Genomic DNA, 23058 nt, shown 5'->3' on the forward strand with positions numbered 1-23058 from the left:
ATTTTTTGCTACAAAATTGCTTCATTAAAAGTTGCCTCAATTTAGGCCTCAGCAATATTTATTGCTACATCTCACAAAAGCAACTAATACACAAAAACAAATGCTAAAGCATATTAGAAACAAAATGAAAATTCACGTCTTTTTAAACTCACTAAAAATTGGTTGTAAAACATTGCATTGTCTTTATCTTATGTACTCACAAATGAACAATTATTCCAAGGAGGCAAAGTTTTTGAAAATAATCTACTTGCAACCGAATGGTAAAATTCATTGTTCGCTTGTAGTTATGAAATTGGCAACTGTTATGGTAATCTCGTCTAATATGATATGTCACCTGTGATTAATTGGGGGATATGAATTCATTGGAACAGACATGCCATAAAATCAATGTTAATTAACTCAATGTGAACATTTTTACTTCACACAGTATGTAATTTCTGCTAAAGACAATATTCTGATTAGAGTTATGCTAAAGGCACATAATTATCTAAATAAATGGTAACCCTGACCTTTAAACTTCTGACCTTGAAATTATTAAGGGGTCTTTTTCCTGCCATAATCAACCCTGCTGATGCCAAGAATGATCATCTGACATAAATGGTATATAGCTTGCTACAGGCGGCTTGCCTCTAATATGCTGGTAGGCAGAGAGATGGACAAAAGCACAGACAGAAAGACAGACAGACAGGCCCAATGCCATATACCATAATACATCCATCTAAGGATGCATGGGCATATACATGTATAACAATTCTTCATCATAACAAAATCTATCAAGGACCAACCTACAAATGACCAACACTTATCCAAAAATTTAAAGATTCTATGCAGACTAATCTTCATAAAGCCATGGGGCTCCCATTTAATCAATCTTCTAAGATGGTTCAAGAACCTTGCTGCATATTGAATGCAAATCATAGTCCATAAAATTGAACTATTGCTTAGGGGTGCTTTACACAGCATAGCCTTGGTTTTTAATTGTCGCATTAATGCTGTCTGCATATTCAATTTTTATTGTTTGCTATCTGTGGAAACACTCTCCAAAATTTCATAACTATGCACAATGGGTTTTGCCATATAGTCCAATTGTCTACTGTGCTCATCAAATGGTTTACATGTATCTTTAACTCTTACACTTGCAATGGCAGCTAATCTGCATCTCTGATCTGTATTATCCTAAATTTCCTACGAAACAAGCTTTTCATGACTGGTTAACCATTAAAACAGAGACAGTGATAGATGCCTGTGTTTTATGCACAAATTAGCCAGGCCTAGATATGATACATAGCCCCATTAACCTCTTTGATGATGGATAAAGGTATCACTGCCTTGCTATGATGTCATTATGGTTGGGAAATGTTTCTCACTTTCTTGCAAATTATGTAAGACTGGATAAGCGAACTCTGTCTCGTAATAACAGAAGATAAATTCTGTTTTCTAAAGCTTAGAATCTGTCTTTTTTTGCCATCTAATAATGTAAAAGCTTCACTATTACCAATACCCAATAGACTCACAGAATCCCCATTTTTGGACTGGTAAAACACAAACAACAAAGACCTATATTTTTTGGTAATGTGGAATCAAGAATTCTGTAGATAGCAGTAAATACCTACCAAAGTGCTCCCTCTATAGTACAGACTTAATTCTTATTGATTAAAGATGTAATAAATTGTCTTTATCATTACACCAAAATAGACTTTTTCAATTATCTATAAAAAATTTGCCTTATTAATCTAATCATCATTGACTCCACAGTTTTCCCCTACTTTTTATTTGCAATTTCACTTTCATCCTCCACTGTTTTATTTGCCGAGTTACCTTTTATACCCCCTACTGTTTTACGAGCCATTTACTTTGATATATCATGATATTTCATGGAACCACTACTTTTAAAAGCTGTAGTATCCATTTAGCTGTACATTTGAACTTAGATAATTCAAACACTGGTATCTCAAATACAATAAAGATGTCAGAGTGATTTACAAGTCCAAACCCCTTTTTTTAAGTATGCTACCTCAGATATCTCAGATAATTCAAATTCTCAGATTTCTCAAATTCTCAGATATCTTGAAGTTTTTGAACAGTCCCGTCTAGTTCGAGATAAAGAATTTGACTGTATTACCTTCAATGCATCATCTTCCTTTCTGTCCATCACCTCTAGAAGCAGGGCCGCGATCACGTTAAACCCCTGGCAGTAACCAATGCTCTTATTCCAGCGCGCATATCCCAGAAGTACCCTCTTCAAGACAGCACGATCCTCGTCGTTTTCCTGTCCGCTAAATCCACTACACCCTGTTCTATGCAAATCCTGGCAAACAAAAAGATACCTGTATTATATATCATTCAGAAGACTGAGTAGACAGATTTTATTTAATTCTGTTTAAGGCAGCTCACTACACCTTAAAATTGTTTCTCAAATCAACAGAAAATTACTTGATTATGATAGACATCGGTATAAGAAGTATACAAGTCAAACAGGCAAAAAATCAGCAATTTTGGATGAAAAATTGATTTTCAAACATTTAATTCAGGAAATATGAACAAAAGCCTCTAGGCAGATGCAAACTCATGATCTGCAGTTCCCAAACCCAATACATTAATCAGTAAACTGTGATGATATTCAACCAATTCAATTGATACAAACAACTTTGCAAAACATTTGAATTACCTTATTGTGATTAAGTGTCTTAAAAATACAAGCCTTCATATAGTGAGGTACCTTAAAAAATATATATTTCTCTCTGTTTCTGTTTAAATCAGTTAACAATCAATTTAGTCTCTTCTTTGCTTGTCAATGTCCGTTCCTATTTTTAATTAATTTTAAGGAAGATACAGAAACGGTATGTTCTTCTGTTTATGATGGAGACCACATATCTGAATAGTTTTGAAACATGACATAAATAAAATCAATTTTTCTCTTCATTATAGAAGCCTTCTTGGGAAAATTGAAACAAATGAATGCCTCAAGCTAACTGGTCAAATGGGATTAAATTTTGTCCTTCACAAGCAAATTTCCCTACAAAATGAGCAATGGAAATGCAGGAATATCAGGATCAATGTCATAAAAATGTGGATAACAAACTTGTCAAATTCATAAAATAAAAGACAATCAAGAATTGAGCCTTCAGTGGCTGTAGATTATAACAGGAATCGGCAGCTGTCGAGATTTTACCTTGACGATCTGAATTCCAAGGGAGTCATCGTCTGGGTTGCTCCGGTCATTGAATGCAAATCGCACCGTCTTTGTCCAATCAATGCATTGTTCTCTAATATAGTTATCGGCCAGACTGAGCCAGACCTAGAATGCATACATACATACTGATCACCATTAAATCTACTTACCGATAAAATGACACCAGATATACAATAAATGTTGCAGTTTCAGATTTATATTGTCAACACAAGAGACACCATTCCAATGTCAGTGTCTGACATGAATGCCTGGGTTCCTGCAATTCAACTTAATTTCAACAGAGATGGAAAAACTCAATAATTTTGCATTTGGACTTTAAACATGCATAGCCCAGTACCAGGTGAAGAAATGTGTTGTTGTGGTTTCTTTCTAATTGGGTATCATATGTTTGAGTTTTTACAAAACCTACATTTTTCAAATGCATTAAAAAATTAATGTTATATATAATTCTACAGATACACACGGTGACACCACTTACATGTATTGTGAAAATACCTTCAAATACCGGTATGCATATTCCATATAGACATAAATAAATTGTTAACTGAAAGATAAACATGTATAAAAGTGCTGCTTTTAACAATTGTCTCCTGATTAATTTTTAAGTAGCTGAATGTAAGTGCAGTATAAACACAATAACAACATTGTAAGAGTTTTGAATGTAGATAGAAGATAAAGGCTCAATGAATTCTTCAATAACAATCTCCGACAAAAGGAATGAATATTTCATGAGAAAGCCATCTTCTATGTCGGTTATCTAATATTGACACAATAATGCCGCTGATAATTAAGCACTCCTAAATCACATCATGCAAAAAATTCATATTGATTTTTATCCTTGTACTCAACACCCAAAAATAACTCTCAAAACCCACTATTAACCCACAAATACTAATCAATGTTAGTCAATTACGGTAATTATTTGAACTTTACTGATTTTTGCTATATACTGGCACATGTGTACCTTTAATCCCTAGAATTATGACTAAGATTTGAAATCTCTAGAACTATCATATGCTACGTTCATTACAAGAGTGTTTTCAATTCCATAAATTTTTTTATTTGATAGAGTAATGAATCCCCCCTCCCCCCTTTCAAAAACATTTTAAATAAAAACGCTGCATCATCACGCTGTAAATGTGTAGGATTGCAGAAGTTGGATGATAAATTATCAATTAGACTTTTCTGCTACCCACTGAAACATATCTCAAGGGTGAAGCAATTCACTGACAATAATTTCTTAATTCAGAAACGCATTACTATTTATTACCATGATGCAATTCAATAACTTTTTTTTGTCGTTTTACTACAAATCTTTTTAATATAAACTAAAAATTCAATACCCTTTGGCTTTTTCAATAGATAAAATCTACACACGGTAGATACTTTGTTTTCACATTATTATGTTTATCGGTAAAATCTGCACTAAAGTTTAATATAGGTAAACTTGCATTTGTGTAAATGTACACCACCTAACTCTGAATGCTAATCAGTTATTTTGATCTGCTATTTATACATTCAAAAAAGTTGTTCCAAATTTAAACATTTATTTATAAATTTCAATGACATTGTAGATGTACAAACCTTTTTACGGAAGCTGTCGGGTAACCCATGAGGCAGTCTGGCCACTGCTTTCATTGCATCTCTCCATTGGTCGAAAGCACTATCTCCAGGTAAGGGCTCCAAACTGAACCGAATTCTGGTGTCAATTCCTATAAGAACATGAGAAAAAAAATCTTTATATTACAGAAACTAACGGTAATATTTTAACTGTTATAACTGGTTGGACACCATTCATTCATTACAAGAAACAACTTAGTCCAATTGGACAGACTTTTCTCATTTATTAAATACTTTCTGAAAGCATCTCAAAATCAAATTATTCTTAAAATCAAGTCAATGTCAAGGATATGTGGTATAGTATATAACAGAGTCAGTATTGAAAAATATTGGGCTACATATTGTAACATCAATTTAAGGGTAATACCTGAAAATATCAGTTTCAAAGGTACCAATATCTTCTTTATCCCTCTAACACAGAATGAAATATCTTGCCACAAAAGACAGAATTTGCAGAACTACACACACATCACCAAAAGCCATGTGCTACATATTTATGGATAATGAAAACAACAAGAAATGAATGCCTTGCTTTTGTATCATTAGTTTGCAATCTTAAATTAGCATGTATTTCCACATAGGTCTGAGTTAAAAAAAAATAAAAAAATAAAAAAAATCTCCGTAATTTCATTCAAGTTCTTTTTAGTATGTGGTGCCACGAAAAAACGAATTTGGTGTTTAATTTGTTAGCATTGAGAAGAAGTAAACAAGCTTTAATGCAGTACTTAAAAGAATGTACAAACAAGGAACATTCCAAAAAAAAAAAAAATATATATATATATATATATATATATATATATATATATATATATATATATATATATATATATATATATATATATATACACACAAAAATAAGTCCAATGCTCAAACAGCTTTTATCTATAGCGCTTTCGCGAAATAACCAGGGCGAAAGCGCTATAGATAAAAGTTGTTTGAGCATTGGACTTATTTTTGTGTTTATTCATCCCCGGTACCAAGAAAAAAGGATTTATTGAATATATATATATATATATATATATATATATATATATATATATATATATATATATATATATATATATGTGTGTGTAGTTACTCTGAAATATATCTTAGAAAAAACTGTCATTAAATATAACCAGTACAGTTTCTTTAAAACTAAGCTAAATGCAAAATGATAATATTAGGTCAAGGTCATTGGGATGGTCAATGTCAGAAAATCAACACACAAGTTCATTGCAGACAAATATTCCTATCTTTGTTTGAAGTTAAATTGAAGTTAAATAAAAATATCTTGAACTGTGAGTTTTTAAATTAAACCTAAGCTAAATCCAAAATAATATAGGTATGAATGTATAAGTATAAATAATTGTGAAATCAATGTCAAAGAAAAGGGTAAAATCAACTAACAAGAGTACAGTTGAATTGGTCCAACTAATATCAATATGTATGTGTCTTTGCATAAAATATATGAAAATGTAGGTCAAGGTCACAAGGAAGGTCATGTAGGAAAGTTTTCACAATTCATTCACTCTTCCTATATATATTTCCCGCTTCAAAATGCAATAAAAATATTTCAAACGGTGTCTTTGAAAATAAGCTGTAAACAAAAAATAATAATGAAGTCAATGAAGTCAATGTCACAAAAAGGTCAAGGTCAATAGATTATGATTTAATTGAATAGCTTTGTTGATTTCCTAAATGGATCATTGAAGTTTGATTTTAAAAATTATATACTTAACAATTAACTTCTTTCAAGAATACGCAGTTTTGCGGATGGACGATAGTAGGTCGCATAAAAAAAAAACTATATATGATTATCAAAACCAAAATAAACAAGAAAAAAGAGCAAAAAACACTAGCTTCGTGCTGAAATATCAAAATATAAAAACACTGATACGGTATTGATTTATTTCTATTTCAAACGATTACCGGAATGATGACAGGAATAAATGGGAATTATAAATAGTCCCGGTACGTCAATACTCTGGCCACGATCTGATGACCCCACCCACGTGTACCGATAGAACCAGCGTCATCAGTTTAAATCCATTGATAAAATTGCGGGATCTCTCAGGAAGCTATAAACCCCAGCATTATTTCGAGTGGAATTCTTAAAATAACCTCCTTCGGCACCAGCGGCACAATAAAACGCCATTATCCAATCGGAAATTCTCCGTAATTTTTTTTTTTGTATGTGGTGCCACGAAAAAACGAATTTGGTGTTTAATTCGTTAACAATGAGAGGAAGTAAACAAGCCTTAATGCAGTACTTAAAAGGATGTACAAACAAGGAACATTCCAAAAAATTCTTTCTTCGAAACGAAAATGTTTAATACTCTACGTGTATAAATTTAAAGTAGTGATATGCGGTCCTATTGTAACAAGGTATGGGTTTCTAACCAACAAGTAAAATCGGTTCAATCCATTCGTTACGTGATAAAGTTCATTTGCTTTTCTTTGAACAGTTCTTTTTGTATAGATCTAGGCTTTCGCATCATCAAATATAAAATGCTAATAGACTATAATAGATATAAAATAATATCTGTCAAACATGGGGGTTAAACTCTCACATTTTCATCTGTACATGTGAAGTCAACATTAGACCGTAGATGCATTGCATATTACGAAACATCAACATCTGAAAATGCACCATATACAACATTCAGTAGCGTGTCCCACCGATAGGCGATTGGCATAGAAGATCATATTTTGCATGTTTAAATAATTGACCGCATGTCACACGATATCTTAATTATCCACACAATTCAACGCTATTGGAATATTTCATGACATTCTTAGCAGTTTCCTATAGATGCATTCCGACCACTACTCTCTAAAACAACCTACCTTCTCCATTTTTAGTCCGTTTTGGCGAGAACGAAAACTGCCCAATGCTATTTAAAAATCCAAACATAATTTTGCTTTCAATGTAAATGTTCACAGTAAAGACACGATATCATTGTTGTTGTTGTCGTCCAAAGCATCGTATTACGAGCAGGTGTACAGTGAAGGCGATATTTAGGTTCAGATACGTAATCAGTTTTGGTCCCCAAGGGTCGGCGTGGATTTAATTCACCCGATGTCCATAAAAATCGATCGTTATGTCGTGTATATACGTCAGTAATGAGACGTTCGGAACTTGGGAACTTAAACAAAGGTGCAGTCCTAGAAATGATAAACTGTGTCATAAAACTCTCTCTCACAACAATCTATACGTCGCCGAATTTTAATTTGGCGATATCTCAGCAACGTGCGTAACACTGCTTCTCAAAACGAACATCTTCACCGATATCAATAAGTAATCTTCAAATGTCAAACATTATTTCACATTACTGCTAAATGTCGTACGTACTGCTACTCGAGGGAACGAATTTTTATCGTGTTTGATATATATGTTTTATCTACTACATCTATCCATAGTTAAACAAGCGACTGCTCAATTCAAAGCGCTTTCGCTTCGCAAATTTGCGCGCCAAAAAAGTATTCCATTGTCAAAGAGAATAAAAAATCACACAGCCACGATGAGAATCTTTCTTGGGAACAGTTCTTCAATTTGTATGCTAATGTCACTATCTCCCGCGAGGGAAGTGTTGTCGACCCACACAGGAAAACTCAGAAGGTCATCGATTCCCGGGTTTTCCTCGGTTTCATCTAAGACATTTTTACGCTGTAACATTGGCAGAGAGAGTCCGTTAAGAACCCCCTGTTGTCAGTCACCGACCGTATCAATAGCCGTTTCTTCAAATCAATTCTTTTAAATCCCTCAAACAATAATTGTTACATTAATCAATGCTCTTTGAAAGCAATTTTTACTTTTTCGTCGAAGACTCTCCAAGACGATCCATATCTCTTGCTGTTTTCTCTCACGTAAAATTATCGCCGCCACTTCCAACCCAAAGAAAACAAAACAGATGAATTAATACAAAAATTGTGATCAATACTTGGTATCTAAAGGTCAGGAACCCATGTTTCAGTATTGATATTTTCTTTCCCAAGATCGGCTTACGGTACGTGTATATACCGCGAATTCGTGCACTTTGTACGCGTACAGAATACTAATATCATGAACGCACCCAAGACCGATCAAGTCCTGCTTCGGAAGGTGGAATATCGCCCAGTGTTATTAACACCTCTGTTGCTCCGAGAATTTCCAATAGTAGCGTAGGCGAACGAGAGAAGAACTATTGTTTGACTTTTTTCGATAACAGTTTGCGATGAGAGGCATTAATGGTTTTCTTTTCTCTGATAAACACCCACTTTTATCGTCCGTGTGGAGTTGATGGCTTGTTGTCTTTGAGATGAAAGTTTATTTCAACAAACATGCGACACGTACAGACAACAGTTAAATCAAATCTGGAGCACCTGTTAAAATTCTCACTACACCGTCAACATTTTATGTTACCCGACTTTTTAAATATATGTACGCTTCATTAGTACATTACAGCGATGGATGGAAAACTTAGCAACGAGGAATGCCCATGTTGCCCGCATTTGGAATGTACTGGAGACATCTGTGAGTATTGTTTTTACAAACGATATCAGAAATACCTGTCATTGAATAAGGACAATTTAATTTTAAACTTTTGATCTATTTTTACTGCAGCTATTGCTGGAATACAGTGAAATAATTCAATACCTTCAAAAACAAAAGGTTATTGAAACTGGAGCTTTTAAAACTATATATTAAGGCATCTAAATCAGTCCCAAAAAACTATTCATTGTTGTATTAACTTCCATTTCAAATATTTCATTGTCTACATCTAAAAGAGAGAAAAAACAAAATAACGGCAATGAATTAATGGCGAACAATTAGGTATCAAACTTCAAAGGATGTATTTTTTTGTCCCATTACTATAATTCATAATTCGATGCCACTGGATCATGTTCACTATAGTTAAAGGTAAGATGTGTAAATATCAATTTTCTTTCAAGTTTATGGCGGTGTAAATGTTTTGTTTTAGGTATCTAAAAAGCACCAAAGGCACTAGCGATATTAATAACACTGTAAATATTGGACGAAGTAGAACACACAAGGTTTCGTTTTTCATTATATCGTTACACAATTTAATTATCTTTTTTAATGTTGGTGTATACATATTCGCTTAGTCATGACACAACCTACGCAGATTAATGATGTAGAATTTGTTTTATATATTGACATTTAGACTTATTTTTCAAAACGTAAACGTTTGACATTAAATAAAACAAGCACATTTCAAAAAAAGAATGATACTAAAACATTTTTGCGAAACCGATACGTGTACAGACTTCGACCAACAACCGTGACGTTATTGCGTGTTTAAAAAATCAAATCACGTTCAACCGTTTCGTTTTTATTTTCCCCATAAGTCTATTCTTTAGTTTTCAATATACTATAATTCAATAAAAATATTGTTGCATCAAAATTTATTGTGAGATATTGCGGGTTTTTCTTTTTTTTTTCGGGGGGGGGGGGAGGGGGTAGTGGGGGGGGGGGGGGGGGGGGGGGGCTGGATAGCTAAAATTGAAAAGTTCTCTAGATCGGTTCTATAATATTCTTTTAGATCAATTGATAAATAGTGCCTGTTTGGGAGGGTAACAGTTGAAATTGACACCCCGAGGAAACCATTGTCAACTGACGCGAAGCGAAAGTTGACAACGGTTTTCGAGGGGTGTCAATTTCAACTGTTATCCTCCAAAACAGGCACTATTTATTTTTTATTATACTGAATGTCTTAATTTTAGAGAATTTTTATTTGCTTTTATATAGAAATGACGTGAATTCTACGGCGAACAGTACGCGCATCATTTACGCGCATGTAACAATTCGTTGTGTTACCCGTTGCTAAGTGTGTTGCTAACGCTGACGGTAATAGAACGGATTATCAACTGCGTCTAAACCAATCAGATTTCAGTGTTTAACATGAAAGTATAATAAAACGAATTGTTGCACGAGCGTAAATTACGCGTACGGTTCGCCGTGGAATTCAGTTCATTTCTATATAAAAGCGGCAAAATTTTCTTTAAAAATAAGACATCCAGTATAATAAAATACATAGTGCCTGTTTGGGAGGGTAACTGTTGAAATTGACACTCCCCGAAAACCACTGTCAACCTCCGCTTTGCGTCGGTTGACAATGGTTCTCTCGGGGTGTCAATTTCAACAGTTACCATCCCAAACAGGCACTATTTAAATAATAGTGATTCTGGATATTGCATCAATAAAGACAGCGTGTAGTTCAGATTATTCCCATGAATCCTTTAAATTTGTTCTGTTGTCATATCGTAAATTCTGCATTCACACCAACCCAGTTTACTTGGGGTCTTCAATACTTGTATTCTAAAAATACACGGGTCTGTTTCTGCATCCATCAGTACTTGTATTCTTTCATACTTGCATTCTTTAATACTTAGGGGCTTAATTGTGTTCCTAAATACTTGTAATATTCAATAATTGTGTTCCTCAATACTTGTAATATTCAATAATGGTGTTCCATATTCAATAATTGTGTTCCTCAATACTTGTAATATTCTATAATTGGGTTCCTAAATACTTGAAATACTTGAAGAACAAACTGACGTTCCTCTAAATCTATACTGAATTCTTTGGGATCTTTATTGTGTTCCTCAATAATTACTTGCATTTTTTTATCACCTTTATTCAAACATGGGGTCTTCCATACAGTCTGTTTCTGAATTCATCAATACTTGTACACTTTAATACTTGCATTCCTTAATACTCAGGGTCTTAATGGTATTCCTCATAACTTGTATTCTTCAATACTTAGGGTCTAAATTGTTTGTCTTTAATAATTAATGTATTCATCATTACTTGGATTTCTCAATACTTTAAACCAACTTTTATTCGCGTGCGAGAAATATTCGCGAGGTTTGCGAGAGCCTTGTCATTACAAATATTTCTCGCTGCGAATCAATCCTTTGTCTATAGTTTTTATAACAATACAGGTCTGGATAAGGCTTGGTCGCGAACATTAGTCATTGCGAACCAGTTTATCGGCAGTTAATCACGAAGTAAAGTCGCCGAGACTAAAAATTGGTTTACAGTATAAGGGGTCTATTATTGTATTCCTCAGTACTTGTGTTTCTCCATACATGTACATGTACTTGCTTTCCTTGATCTTCATCCTTGTATTTCTTAATTCTTGGTGTATCATTCTTTTCTTCTATACTTGTTTCAATTTTCAGGGTCAATATTGTGTTCCTCAATATTGGTAACCCTCACTACATGCTTTCCTCAAAACTGTATATCTCTTAAAATACTTGGGGTCTATATCATACAGGTCTTTTTTTGAATGAGTCTTTCCAGTTATGGTTATATTGTTCCTATATGTATAAATATATATATATGACTTTTGCAGATTTTCTACTAGATAATCTCATATTGGATTTTATTTGTCTGTGCTTTCTTTCCTTTATTGTCCTACTACAGTTATCCCTTGTAAAACATGGAACATGTTTTGATAGAAACAAAAAGAGAGCAAAATCAATGAAAAGAGATTGAAAATAATACTTTCATTAATGGTAAAACCATTAAAGTGGCTTGAAAAAAGCAGTTGTGATTTCATCTGACACAGTGCAGTCTATCGCCTTGATGGTAACAAGTACACTTGCAGATTTTGTTGGAACAAAACAGCATAAAAAATTGTTACATCTTAAATCATGCAATAAGAACATACTGTTTTCCACCAACTGAGCCCCCTGTCTAGAAAAAGTCCCCTCATCTCCCCCCCCCCCCCCCAAAAAAAAATACAATCTTGGAGTTGCATATCATATGATTAAAGCAATTGAATTAAAACCAAAGGCTCAAATAAAGTTGAGACACTACTTTAGTATGTAAAGCAACCTGCAGATTACTAAGTATGTCTGTTAAGACAATTTCATTGATGGGGTACTTTTGGGCTTTTGTTGTTGGAAGGTCCATGTAGTTAATGTTCTAGGTCATATTTTGACACCTTTTTTTAAATTATGGGTAATAGAAGTTCCGTTTCTGAGGATACTTGGTATCTCAATTCTACCAACAGAAAATAAGGGATCTGCATTGCTTGTACTGTAATATATTTCTCATTTAGCAAAAGGCATAAAATGGATTACTCTGTGACTACATTAGACACCTATTAATGCTTTCTCCATAAATCAATATCTAGATGTAGGAATGTTGGTTTTGTATGGACTATAGAACTGTGTATCTTGATCAGATATACATGTATTACTATTGATGGTACAATCTGAAACATCACTAGCCTGTAGAGTAAAATGGATTACTGCTTTTGAATAAGTACTGTATACAGGGAAATATAACATAAAAATAATAATATTATATAAAATGCCCCCGTTTTATTTTCTTCCCTTTCACCCTCGTTGTCAGCGGGCGAATTGAAGACTGGGCGAAACTATTTGAAAGTGTAGAAGGGCAAAAATAACCCGGTATACAGAATTTAAATGTTTCATTTTTACTTCTAATGATTACAATTTTGTGTTGAATCATTACTTAACATCGAAGTAATCTCAACTTAAATTTTCTTCCCTGGAAAACCTTACTGCGGCACGTTTTATACTTCTTACAAATTATCGTACTTGACAATCAACTCTGTCTCTCCATGAAATGGATTGACAAAAATACAACTTTTAATTTACACAGACATTTTTTTTCTGATTTAATTGATCCCAGAGTTGTAAAAATGCTAACATACTGCAAAAAAAAAATTTAAAAAAAAATGATGAAAAACAGCAAATTTTGCTCTTTTCATGTTATTGACCTTCAGTTTATCTGATTCATTATAGATGAAGCAGCAGATCCTACTTTTTCACAGATCTGATCAGACTTGTGTTGACAGTCTATAATTGTATGGAGAAAATGTCAATTTCTCCACAGACCCCATCAATCACATGAACCCAAGGAGGTTGGGTGGTCAATAAATTAACCAGTCTAATTTTTTTTTTTTAATATATCAAAAATCTGATTTCTTTAATTAGCTTTAAACTATTTGTGTGTATAGTTTTTATAGAAAAAAAATCCATACATTTTAGCCTAAAAATCTGAATATTTTCTTTTATCTTACAGAAGTCTTCTTTCCGTAAATACAATAAAATTAGACGTTCTGAATCCGCTACCGCTTGTTTGAGAAGCGGTAGCGGATTCTGAATGTCTTATTTTAATTAGATTGACATATATAGTTACATTTTAAAAAAATATAAAACATAACTTATTCATTCACAAACCTTCTACTTTTGCCAAATTATCATGCATATTCCTGCCTGCATGGTGAGAAAACTTTTAAATTAGATTGCCAGAAAACTTCTTATTCTCATGGGAAATACTACCTCTAAAAAGAGATTATTTTTGCATGCCCTTGGGGATTATAATTATCACTAAATACTCTGTTCCAAAATATTTTTTCATTGTTTTATCTCTTTTTTCAATGCCTTTACTTCATCAAATTTAGAGGTACAAAAAGAAATGCTCACATTGAAAAGTAAAGTAAAGTGAAGTTTACCCAATAATTATTGAAATATGAGGAAACAATCAGGAAATGACTATTTCATCTTCCCATTTCTTTCCCTTTTTAATCGATCTGTATTTGAGACTGTCTATAAAATTTTGATTTAAAAAAATCACTTTATTTTTCTATGAAAGAAAATTGTCTGATAATACTGCACATGAAAAATGCCACTTCTGCAGATGAGTAGGTGGACAATGAAAAACTCAAACTATTACTGCAAGCACTCACTGCTCATCTCCCTGATGAACAATCAATATATACTCACTGATAAAAAAACCCACCATTAGGCTGAAAATTTGTCACTAAAAGCTTATAGAATGGTAATTCAATGCTAGCTGTTTTATTATCCATATTCTCACACAAGTGAATCTGCACACTGTTTCCAAGTCTTTCAGGATTTGTTTCATTGTTTTCTCACCTGTACTTTCTCAAGCTTTGTTTTGTCTTTTATGAATCATTAATCTCACAGGTGCTTGAGGACAGGATCGCCCCCCCCCCCCAAGCATATAGACCCACGGGACTTTATTCATTTTTTTAAATTAAATTATCCTTTTAGGACATATTTCTAATCTAATTTATACATTCATTGCATATTTTTACCTAAAATAAACATTTTTTTAAAAAATCAGACCCTCTTCATACATAATACCGGTACAAGAAGGTTGCTAACTTTGTCTGCCAGTGGAGAGGCACTGCCGATGAATATTTGTTGAAATGTACTATCAAACTACATCTACCAGTAAAAACGGTGACTTTATGTCGTAGCCCGATAATTCCCTTCACTGAATATCTGCATGCCATGCCCATGTAAATACATTTATTGGGTAAGTTAGGACAATTTTTACCGACAAGTTGCAAGTTTTGAACCATCCATCTAGAATCAACGGAGGTGAGGGTTTATCGCAAGGAAGATAACTCCGCTCTTAAAGAGAGCAATTGCATGGCAAACTCGAAAAAAGTACAATTCATTAGAAGTATGAATTCTAATCAAGACATAAAAGAGAAAATAAAAAAATTAATGTTACGAGTTATCTTCCTTGCGATAAACCCTTACCGTTGATTCTAGATGGACGAAGTTAGCAACCTTCTTGTATTATATGTACAGAGGGTCTGATTTTTTAAAAATGTTTGTTTTAGGTAATTTTGGGCAATGAATGAATAAATTAAATTAGAAATATGTCCTAAAAGGATGATTTAATTTAATTTAAAAAAATGAATAAAGTCCCGGGGTCTATATACTTGAAGGGGGGGGGGGGATCCTGTCCTCAAGCACCTGTGATTAATCTCAATAGATGCATGTTCATTCTCTCTCCTTTCTCTCTCTCCTATATCTCTCTCTCTTTCTCTCTCTCTCATTTGTTGTTAAAATAACTGTATAACTAGTGATTTTTCTATTTCCTGGTAGCAAAGTTGTGTGATTATTTATTTATTTTCGATGTTAATTTCCGGAATTTCTGGATAATATATATAAAAAAAAAATTGCAATCAAACTTATGTGATTTTAAATGATATCACAAAAAATTGGTAAAAATAACACCTTACATCATAAACCTCATCGTTGGTGATAATTCTTCAACATAAAAATTAGTATGAATCGCCCAGCCTCTCTCTGCATTCTGATACCTACTTCTCTTTTGCGAGGCAGCCTGCAGTATGGCGGTCACCAGATCCGAGTTGTGCTGGAGCTTGGCCACTCTCCGGTCTCGTCTCTTCAGTTGGCGCACCAGGCGAGACGATACAAAGTTAATGCGATGCTGCAGCTCATCTACAGTCTTCCTCAGCTCAGTCACACCTACGAAAGGTATGAAATCTTTTATCAAAAATACACAATATAACTTAACTTCATATAGCATATAAAGTCATAGAATAAATATTTTGGCTCAAAGTAATATTTGTCAATGTAATGATACTTTCTGGCTTCAATTAGATTAAAGTGATTTCAATTTTGCAGGTATCGAGCAATTATTTTGAATGTGGATTCCATGCATTAGACCTTTGCCACGGATCTATAACAATGATGAATCCCGGGCCTTTCAGTTCATAAGTGGTACTGAAGTTTTATTATTAAGATCTACAGAATGATTTTGAAGATAATAATTTATATTGTATTAATATATTAGAAAATGAAAAGAAAGATTATGGTAAAAGAAAAATGTTTTTGAACTGAAGTATAAATATATGACATTATGAGATTAAGAATTAGACAATTTTAAAAATATATATATATTTGAAAAACACCATGTCTCAAATAATGAAAAATTATCATAAAAGCTAAATAAACCAGGATTTGCATTTTTATCCATATTCTGTCCTTAAGTCAAAGTAAAATTAATACATGTATCATACATTACATACTGTAATATATGCTGAGATAGTTAGGGAGTTGAAACCAAACTGGTACAGTACTGGTAGAATGTCAGCATACAAAGTTAATGTACGCTAGCAAAGTCAATTTACAGATCAGTCACATTGTTAAGATTTTTTTTTCCTTTTAACGACTTTTGTTGCAAGAGGGATAACTCCTGAACATATAATTTTTATATGATTATGATATTCATTTCGTGATTGATTTCTATACTTTGTGATCTCTCAAACCATTAAGCAATAATTGGACAAGGTCATGTACACATGAATTTTGTTCATTCTATGAAATAGTTTTAATCTACCTCTCACCTTGCTACCTCAACTCCATTTTTTTAAAGCTCTTTTTATCCTTCTATAGATTTTCTTATTACATGTATTACATATAGCAAAGAGAGTTGCAAAGATCAAAACAATTAGTAAAATGGAATTATTACAAAAATTGTTTAAACAAACTGAAATTTTTTTTTAATGTATTTCAAATATCAGAAATCCCACAGACATAAATTGTCCTCGAGTTTCATTATTACGAACAAAATTTTAACACATTTTAAATGCTATGATGAAAATGTGTGGTGTACTCCAGAATATTTTGTATGAAACTGACTTGGCATGATTATTATTAACTGATATTTACATTTTCCAGTGTCTTTGCCTGTGATAACACTACGTATCGATTTTGTACTATATAACCCATAATACAAATTACGTCAAATTGAGGCGCCAGCGGGGTTTGCTAATTTATATTTATATATTTAATCGTACGATGGCTTAAAATTATATAAATATAAGTAATAAGGAATCATTCTTTGAATATTATGCGGTGATAATTTCGGTCGGGGCGTGATCAAATCTATCATAAAGCCCTCCGGGCTTTATTGGATTTGATCACGCCCCGACTGAAATTATCACCTCATAATACTCAAAGAATGATTCCTTATTCCTTATATATTAACATTTTCCAGTGTCTTTGCCTGTGATAACACTACGTATCGATTTTTGTACTATATAACCCATAATACAAATGACGCCAAATTGAGGCGCCAGCGGGGTCTGCTAATTTATATTTATATATTTAATCGTACGATGGCTTAAAATTATATAAATATAAGTAATAAGGAATCATTCTTTGAATATTATGCGGTGATAATTTCGGTCGGGGCGTGATCAAATTTATCATAAAGCCCTTCGGGCTCTATTGGATTTGATCACGCCCCGACTGAAATTATCACCTCATAATACTCAAAGAATGATTCCTTATTCCTTATTTAACGGCATATAAAAAGAGCAAAGGTCGCAAACTTGTACTTATGTGAAGGATGCATTACATTGATTTCCTATATGCATGATGTATATGCATAGTTTCAGAGATATTTATAAAAACTCAAATGTCAATACTGCCTATTACACTCATAAATGTCTCCAAACAGGCGCATAAAATTCACTAAAATGAGCAGGTGCATGATGGGAGTGGCTGCAAAGCTTCGTCAAAAATCAATGAATCTCATACAGTGAAGTATTTTAATAACTTCTTTTTATCTAAAAAAAAAATGGATGTTTATGTTAATGTTACACTAATACTCCATGACCAAATTCAGATGAATAAAAAAACCTTGTTTCATGGGGAAAAGGTCCAAGGCCTATTTTTGCCAATGTTACAATGTAATTTTGTAAATTAAAATATTGAAATTCAAATTTTACAATGGGGGGGGGTGGACTTGACCCCAAGATCTTTTATTGCAAGTGATCAATATTACTCTCATTTTATTCCATCCCCCCCCCCCCCCTTTCTCATTCTCTTTATTTAGCAATTGGTAACTTATTATGGATGTTTGCCTGGGGACTCAATAAGGATGTTTACAGCATCAGCCGATCCCTTCAGTCAATTTGTACAATACTACCATATGTTACATGGCACCTGTCAAATGTAGAGCTCATATTTACATTGGTGGTGTAAACTGTGTTTCATACTACAATACCGCCACTTATCGTGTTATATTAACACAGAACATATGTTGGTTACCAGCTTTTTACCTTTAATGGATTTTTTAAAAAAAGTTTCCTATCCTATTCATAAAATGGTTTGTTTTTTGGTTTTGAAGTAATGATATCTCCTTAGCTTGATTGTTCACAAAAATAAGGAGGATAGGCACATATATTTAGACAGAGAGAAAAAAAAAATATCATGCATTCAAAGATTATATATACATCTACAAAGTATTTCCTCTGTCATTTTTAAAGAAAACTTATTGTAATTCATAACTCAATAGAAACTGACAGGACTGAAATCTACACGATCCCATGCTAACAAGTTTATCAATTTGTTGAAACCTTCAGCAACCTAGCTATTAAGGAAATCACAAACTGCACGAAATAAATGTGATTATTTCAGATTCAAATTCCCTATAGAGGAATTGGCTTTTTTCTATAAATGAACTAACTAAATACATTAACAATGATTTAGTTACCTTTACCTTATACTCATTAATTTGTTAAAAGAAATTTAAAGATGTAAACATAAACAATAAAATGCTTTCTTTGTAAATATTTACTGGTTCAGGATCGACAAACATGGCTGAGTTGACATACTCTTTCTAATGGACATAAGATGGTGGGGGTTAATGGAGCATAGTGTAGATACAAATAGGAAAAGTAAGTTAATGAAACAACTCAGATACAATCAAACAGGTTATCAAACCAACCCATCTAATGAATTAACCACTTAACCTGGACTAGGAGTTTGATTTTAAGATTCAGATTCAGCCATATGCCTGTATCAAGTCACTACTATAATAGCATATTTTATAGCGGATAAAAAAATAAAATAGAAAATGACCTAAGAACTTATAAAATAATTTTAAATAAATTCTTGATTTCATACTTGAAAATTATCTTAATTTTATACTATCTGTGCTTTCTAGTCCCATTCAATGGAGTTTTTGAAATAAATTTTGTGTACCAGTAAATAATATAAAAAAAAAATCTTTGCTTCAGAATTAAGTTGACTGCTATACTACATCAATAGGGTACATGAACTATTTGATTTTTACTCACTAATTAAATTTAACGCCCAAATCATGCATCAAAAATTGAATCACATCTTCCATTGCTGATCTATACATCATGTGGTTTTGAATCATGCATGATGTATTTAGACATTAAAAACTATTTGCAATTTAATATTTTATGTTCAACTGACATAAAATTGTGTATACAGGAAATTCAATGATTTGTTTGCCTCCTGATGGTATATGTTGAGAATACATGACTATATGTTGAGCAATGAAATAATATCGAATACATATAAATCTCTACTACCAGTATTCTAAAGCTTCTTGAATCTCAAAGGAAATAAGCCAGAAACATTTGATAATAAAAATCTAATATATCAACAGTATCTTATGTCTTCATAAAAAACAAATGCAATCAATGAAAGTTTGAGTTCACAATTAAGCAGATCAATAGTTGCAGGAATTTAGGAGCTAGGAACTAGAAAAATATTATGTGATTACATACACACTAGCCTTAAACCCAAGCAAACCAACACCTTCTGGTACATGTTTTTCTGTTTTTCCTGAGGTTCATACCCTAAATATAAAGCTACCTCTGACAAAGTTAATTTTTTAATACAGGAGAGGGGGATTGTTAGGCTGAAATGAAGTGCTATGATTTTAGTTAGCATGTAATTATCATAACAAGATATTAAGAATTATGTTATCCTTTTAAAATAACTTGTACAAATTAAAAGTTTGTAATCAACATCTACTACTGAATTTAATATCTTAGAATGGTGCTAAAAATATTTAATTTAATGATAAATTACCCCTGCATTTGCCATCCAGACATTCACAGTAAATTCACCCAAAAAATGATCTGGTTTTCTGGTAAAATTACACTGCCTAAACTTATAATGAGAGGTCAGGGGCCATTTTCTCCAAAGATACAAGGTAATGCTTCACTTATTGTTCCTCACATAACCACGTACTTGACATTTGTTTATAACCAAATATTTAAAGAAAATATTCCCCTGGATGTAATCTATCAAAATAACAAAAACAGTTTTTCATCTATGTAGAATACATCAACAAACTTAGCTTGCTTGATTAATCACAAAAACATGGAACTAAACATTTCATATCTGTTCAGTGTTTCAAGTGTATGTACAAATCAAACTACGTATCAATGCCATAGGATAACAAACTGTTTCCAAAGAATAAAAACAAATTGAAAAATAATAATTATCTTTGGTTCATTATAAGCATGTTTGAATTGACGCATCTAAAAAGCATTGAAAACTGAGAACATGATTCATAATGCTTAGTGCAAGCAAAAAAATACTGCATGCATATTTCATGCAAACAGACATTAAGGTCAATTTGTGAACTTATTGCTGCAGTAAATTCATGATTGTAAAAACTGTTACCAAGAGAGAGAGAGAGAGAGAGAGAGAGAGATGAGTATGTATATAAACTGATGGACAAGGAAAGGGAGAGTGAGAGAAAGGAGAAAGAAAGAGAGAATATGATTTTTGATATAAGCTGTTTACTTTGTGTTTGTAGGACAGAGGGGAGGATTCGAGTGGAGTGTTTATTGTCGTTCTCCAGTTGGAATGAATTGCGGTGCCAGTGGTACACCTCTGACGTACTGGAACATTCCGTGAAGGTGTCACTCTCAAAACTATCATGGCGACCATCGTACCACCGGTCGTATATCTCACAGAGGAGGTCGTCCACGATGGATGTTTTGCGGTCATGATGCGAAAGATCTGTCAGCGAGCCAATGGAGGACATTTCACTGTGCTGCATAGGAAATTTCCTACATTCTACAACAAGATTTGAATATAATTATATAATATTATCATGCTATGAATTACCAATATTCCTAATTTCTTAAAATTGCCATAAACATGATAAAGACATGGTCAGGAGCAGATTGAATTTGACAAAACATCGTATCTGATCAAGACAGAACCATTAATATATGAAATTTTTACTTTTAAACAAATGTATAATTTACTCTGTATCAAAACCCATTTATCATAATTTTGAGGGAAAAAACCAATTCTGTGAAATAATTTAAGTATGCAAGGTAAAGTAATCTTCTCTCTTAAAAATATATTGTTACTTTTATCATGTTTATTCTCTGTAATCCATACCAATCACCATCATGTATATGTAAACCCTCAAAATCATTAAGATTTATCAATTTCTCCTACTTACATGTTCTAAAAAAATCCTGAGATTTGCATATATGATTAGTTACCTGACTCCAAATTAATCACAGAAATGTATGGTGATACATGCTACTCCACAATTCAAACAAATGTTATAGGATTTTTTTCTCTCCCAATAACAATGTAATCCTGTGCTGCAAATAAATAATATTATGCGTATTTTGGAGATAACAAAAATATTGCTCCAAAGGCATTTTCATTGCCGTATTGCTCACTACAGCTGTGACAGATCATGCGTCATGCATCCACTGGCCTGCTTGTTTGGTGGTCAATTATCTAGTAAGCGGATTTATCAGTTAAATTGCCGATGGGTACACTCAAAATTGAAAATGTATTGAAGTTTTGCATCAGTTAACACCAGTTTTATCGATATATAAAACAATTTTATGACTGTCGTATTTTACCGATTAAAAGATGGATAAATCATACAAACCTTCTTGTTTTAATGTTTCATCATTTTGTCAGCAATCTTGGTGTTACTACGATAAAGCTTGATACAATATTGCACAATCCATTCCCAAACTCCGTATTTCATGCTACTTGCAGACCTGTTGGCAAAACATTGAAGAGCTGAGGAGTTTTCTCCCTCCAATTATAGAGAGTTTTGTTTCAGTTTCAATGGCGGGACGTTTAAATTTAGACAGCTCAGTATTTAAAACTCGATGAGAAGATTAGAAACAATTATGTCCCAGCATGCAAGAAAATTACAAATCAAATGTTCCTATTCTCGAAATGTAGATTTAGGAAATTGAAGCTGAAATTTAGAAACCTCTCAATATCACTTTTTCTATTTCATTATGCCCCCCCCCCCCCGCCCCACACCGCAAACACAATTATTCCCCGGACCCTTCCATCCGTATGGATCCCTGCATAGTTAAATACACGTAAATTTTTGGTTTGTGAATCTAATTTTGATTTGATTTGTTGATCTCGAATATTTTATCGACCTAGATATAAGATTCATCACAATCCTACTCACAGTGGCGTCGGAATCAAATATTGTGTGTGTGTGTGGGGGGGGGGGGGGGGGGGGGGGGGGGGGGCTAGACTAATCATCAGAGATCTTGACAAGCAAAAAAAAAACAAAACAAAACCTATTTCCCAAGATCATGAAAATCATAATCAAAAAAAAAAATTCCCCAAATAATCAGTGAAATTCCTAATCTGTA

The 23058-nt window shown here is 33.0% G+C and overlaps 1 protein-coding gene and 1 long non-coding RNA gene across 4 annotated transcripts in view; one reads left to right on the forward strand and one right to left on the reverse strand.

Annotated features, from left to right (window-relative positions):
* LOC128158883 (TBC1 domain family member 30-like) overlaps positions 1–22480 on the reverse strand; it is a 33485-nt gene extending 11005 nt beyond the window's left edge. Inside the window, exons 1-6 of one of the 3 annotated variants that reach the window (XM_052821853.1) lie at positions 22323–22480; positions 21203–21478; positions 15923–16087; positions 4778–4905; positions 3173–3298; positions 2123–2308 (exon numbers count right to left, since the gene is read on the reverse strand). In XM_052821853.1, coding sequence (XP_052677813.1) covers positions 2123–2308; positions 3173–3298; positions 4778–4905; positions 15923–16087; positions 21203–21461 — 864 coding nt within the window. In that variant the 5' untranslated portion in view covers positions 21462–21478; positions 22323–22480. The other 2 variants (XM_052821854.1, XM_052821855.1) reach the window with 2 other exon arrangements.
* LOC128158884 (uncharacterized) lies at positions 9171–21354 on the forward strand. Its single transcript, XR_008240056.1, has 4 exons — positions 9171–9308; positions 15941–16096; positions 16247–16342; positions 21216–21354. It is a non-coding gene; the product is annotated as an uncharacterized LOC128158884 (long non-coding RNA).
* Positions 22481–23058: the final 578 nt, after the last annotated feature.

The sequence above is a fragment of the Crassostrea angulata genome, chromosome 8 (assembly GCF_025612915.1).
Source record: "Crassostrea angulata isolate pt1a10 chromosome 8, ASM2561291v2, whole genome shotgun sequence".
NCBI classification, from domain to species: Eukaryota; Metazoa; Mollusca; class Bivalvia; order Ostreida; family Ostreidae; genus Magallana; species Magallana angulata.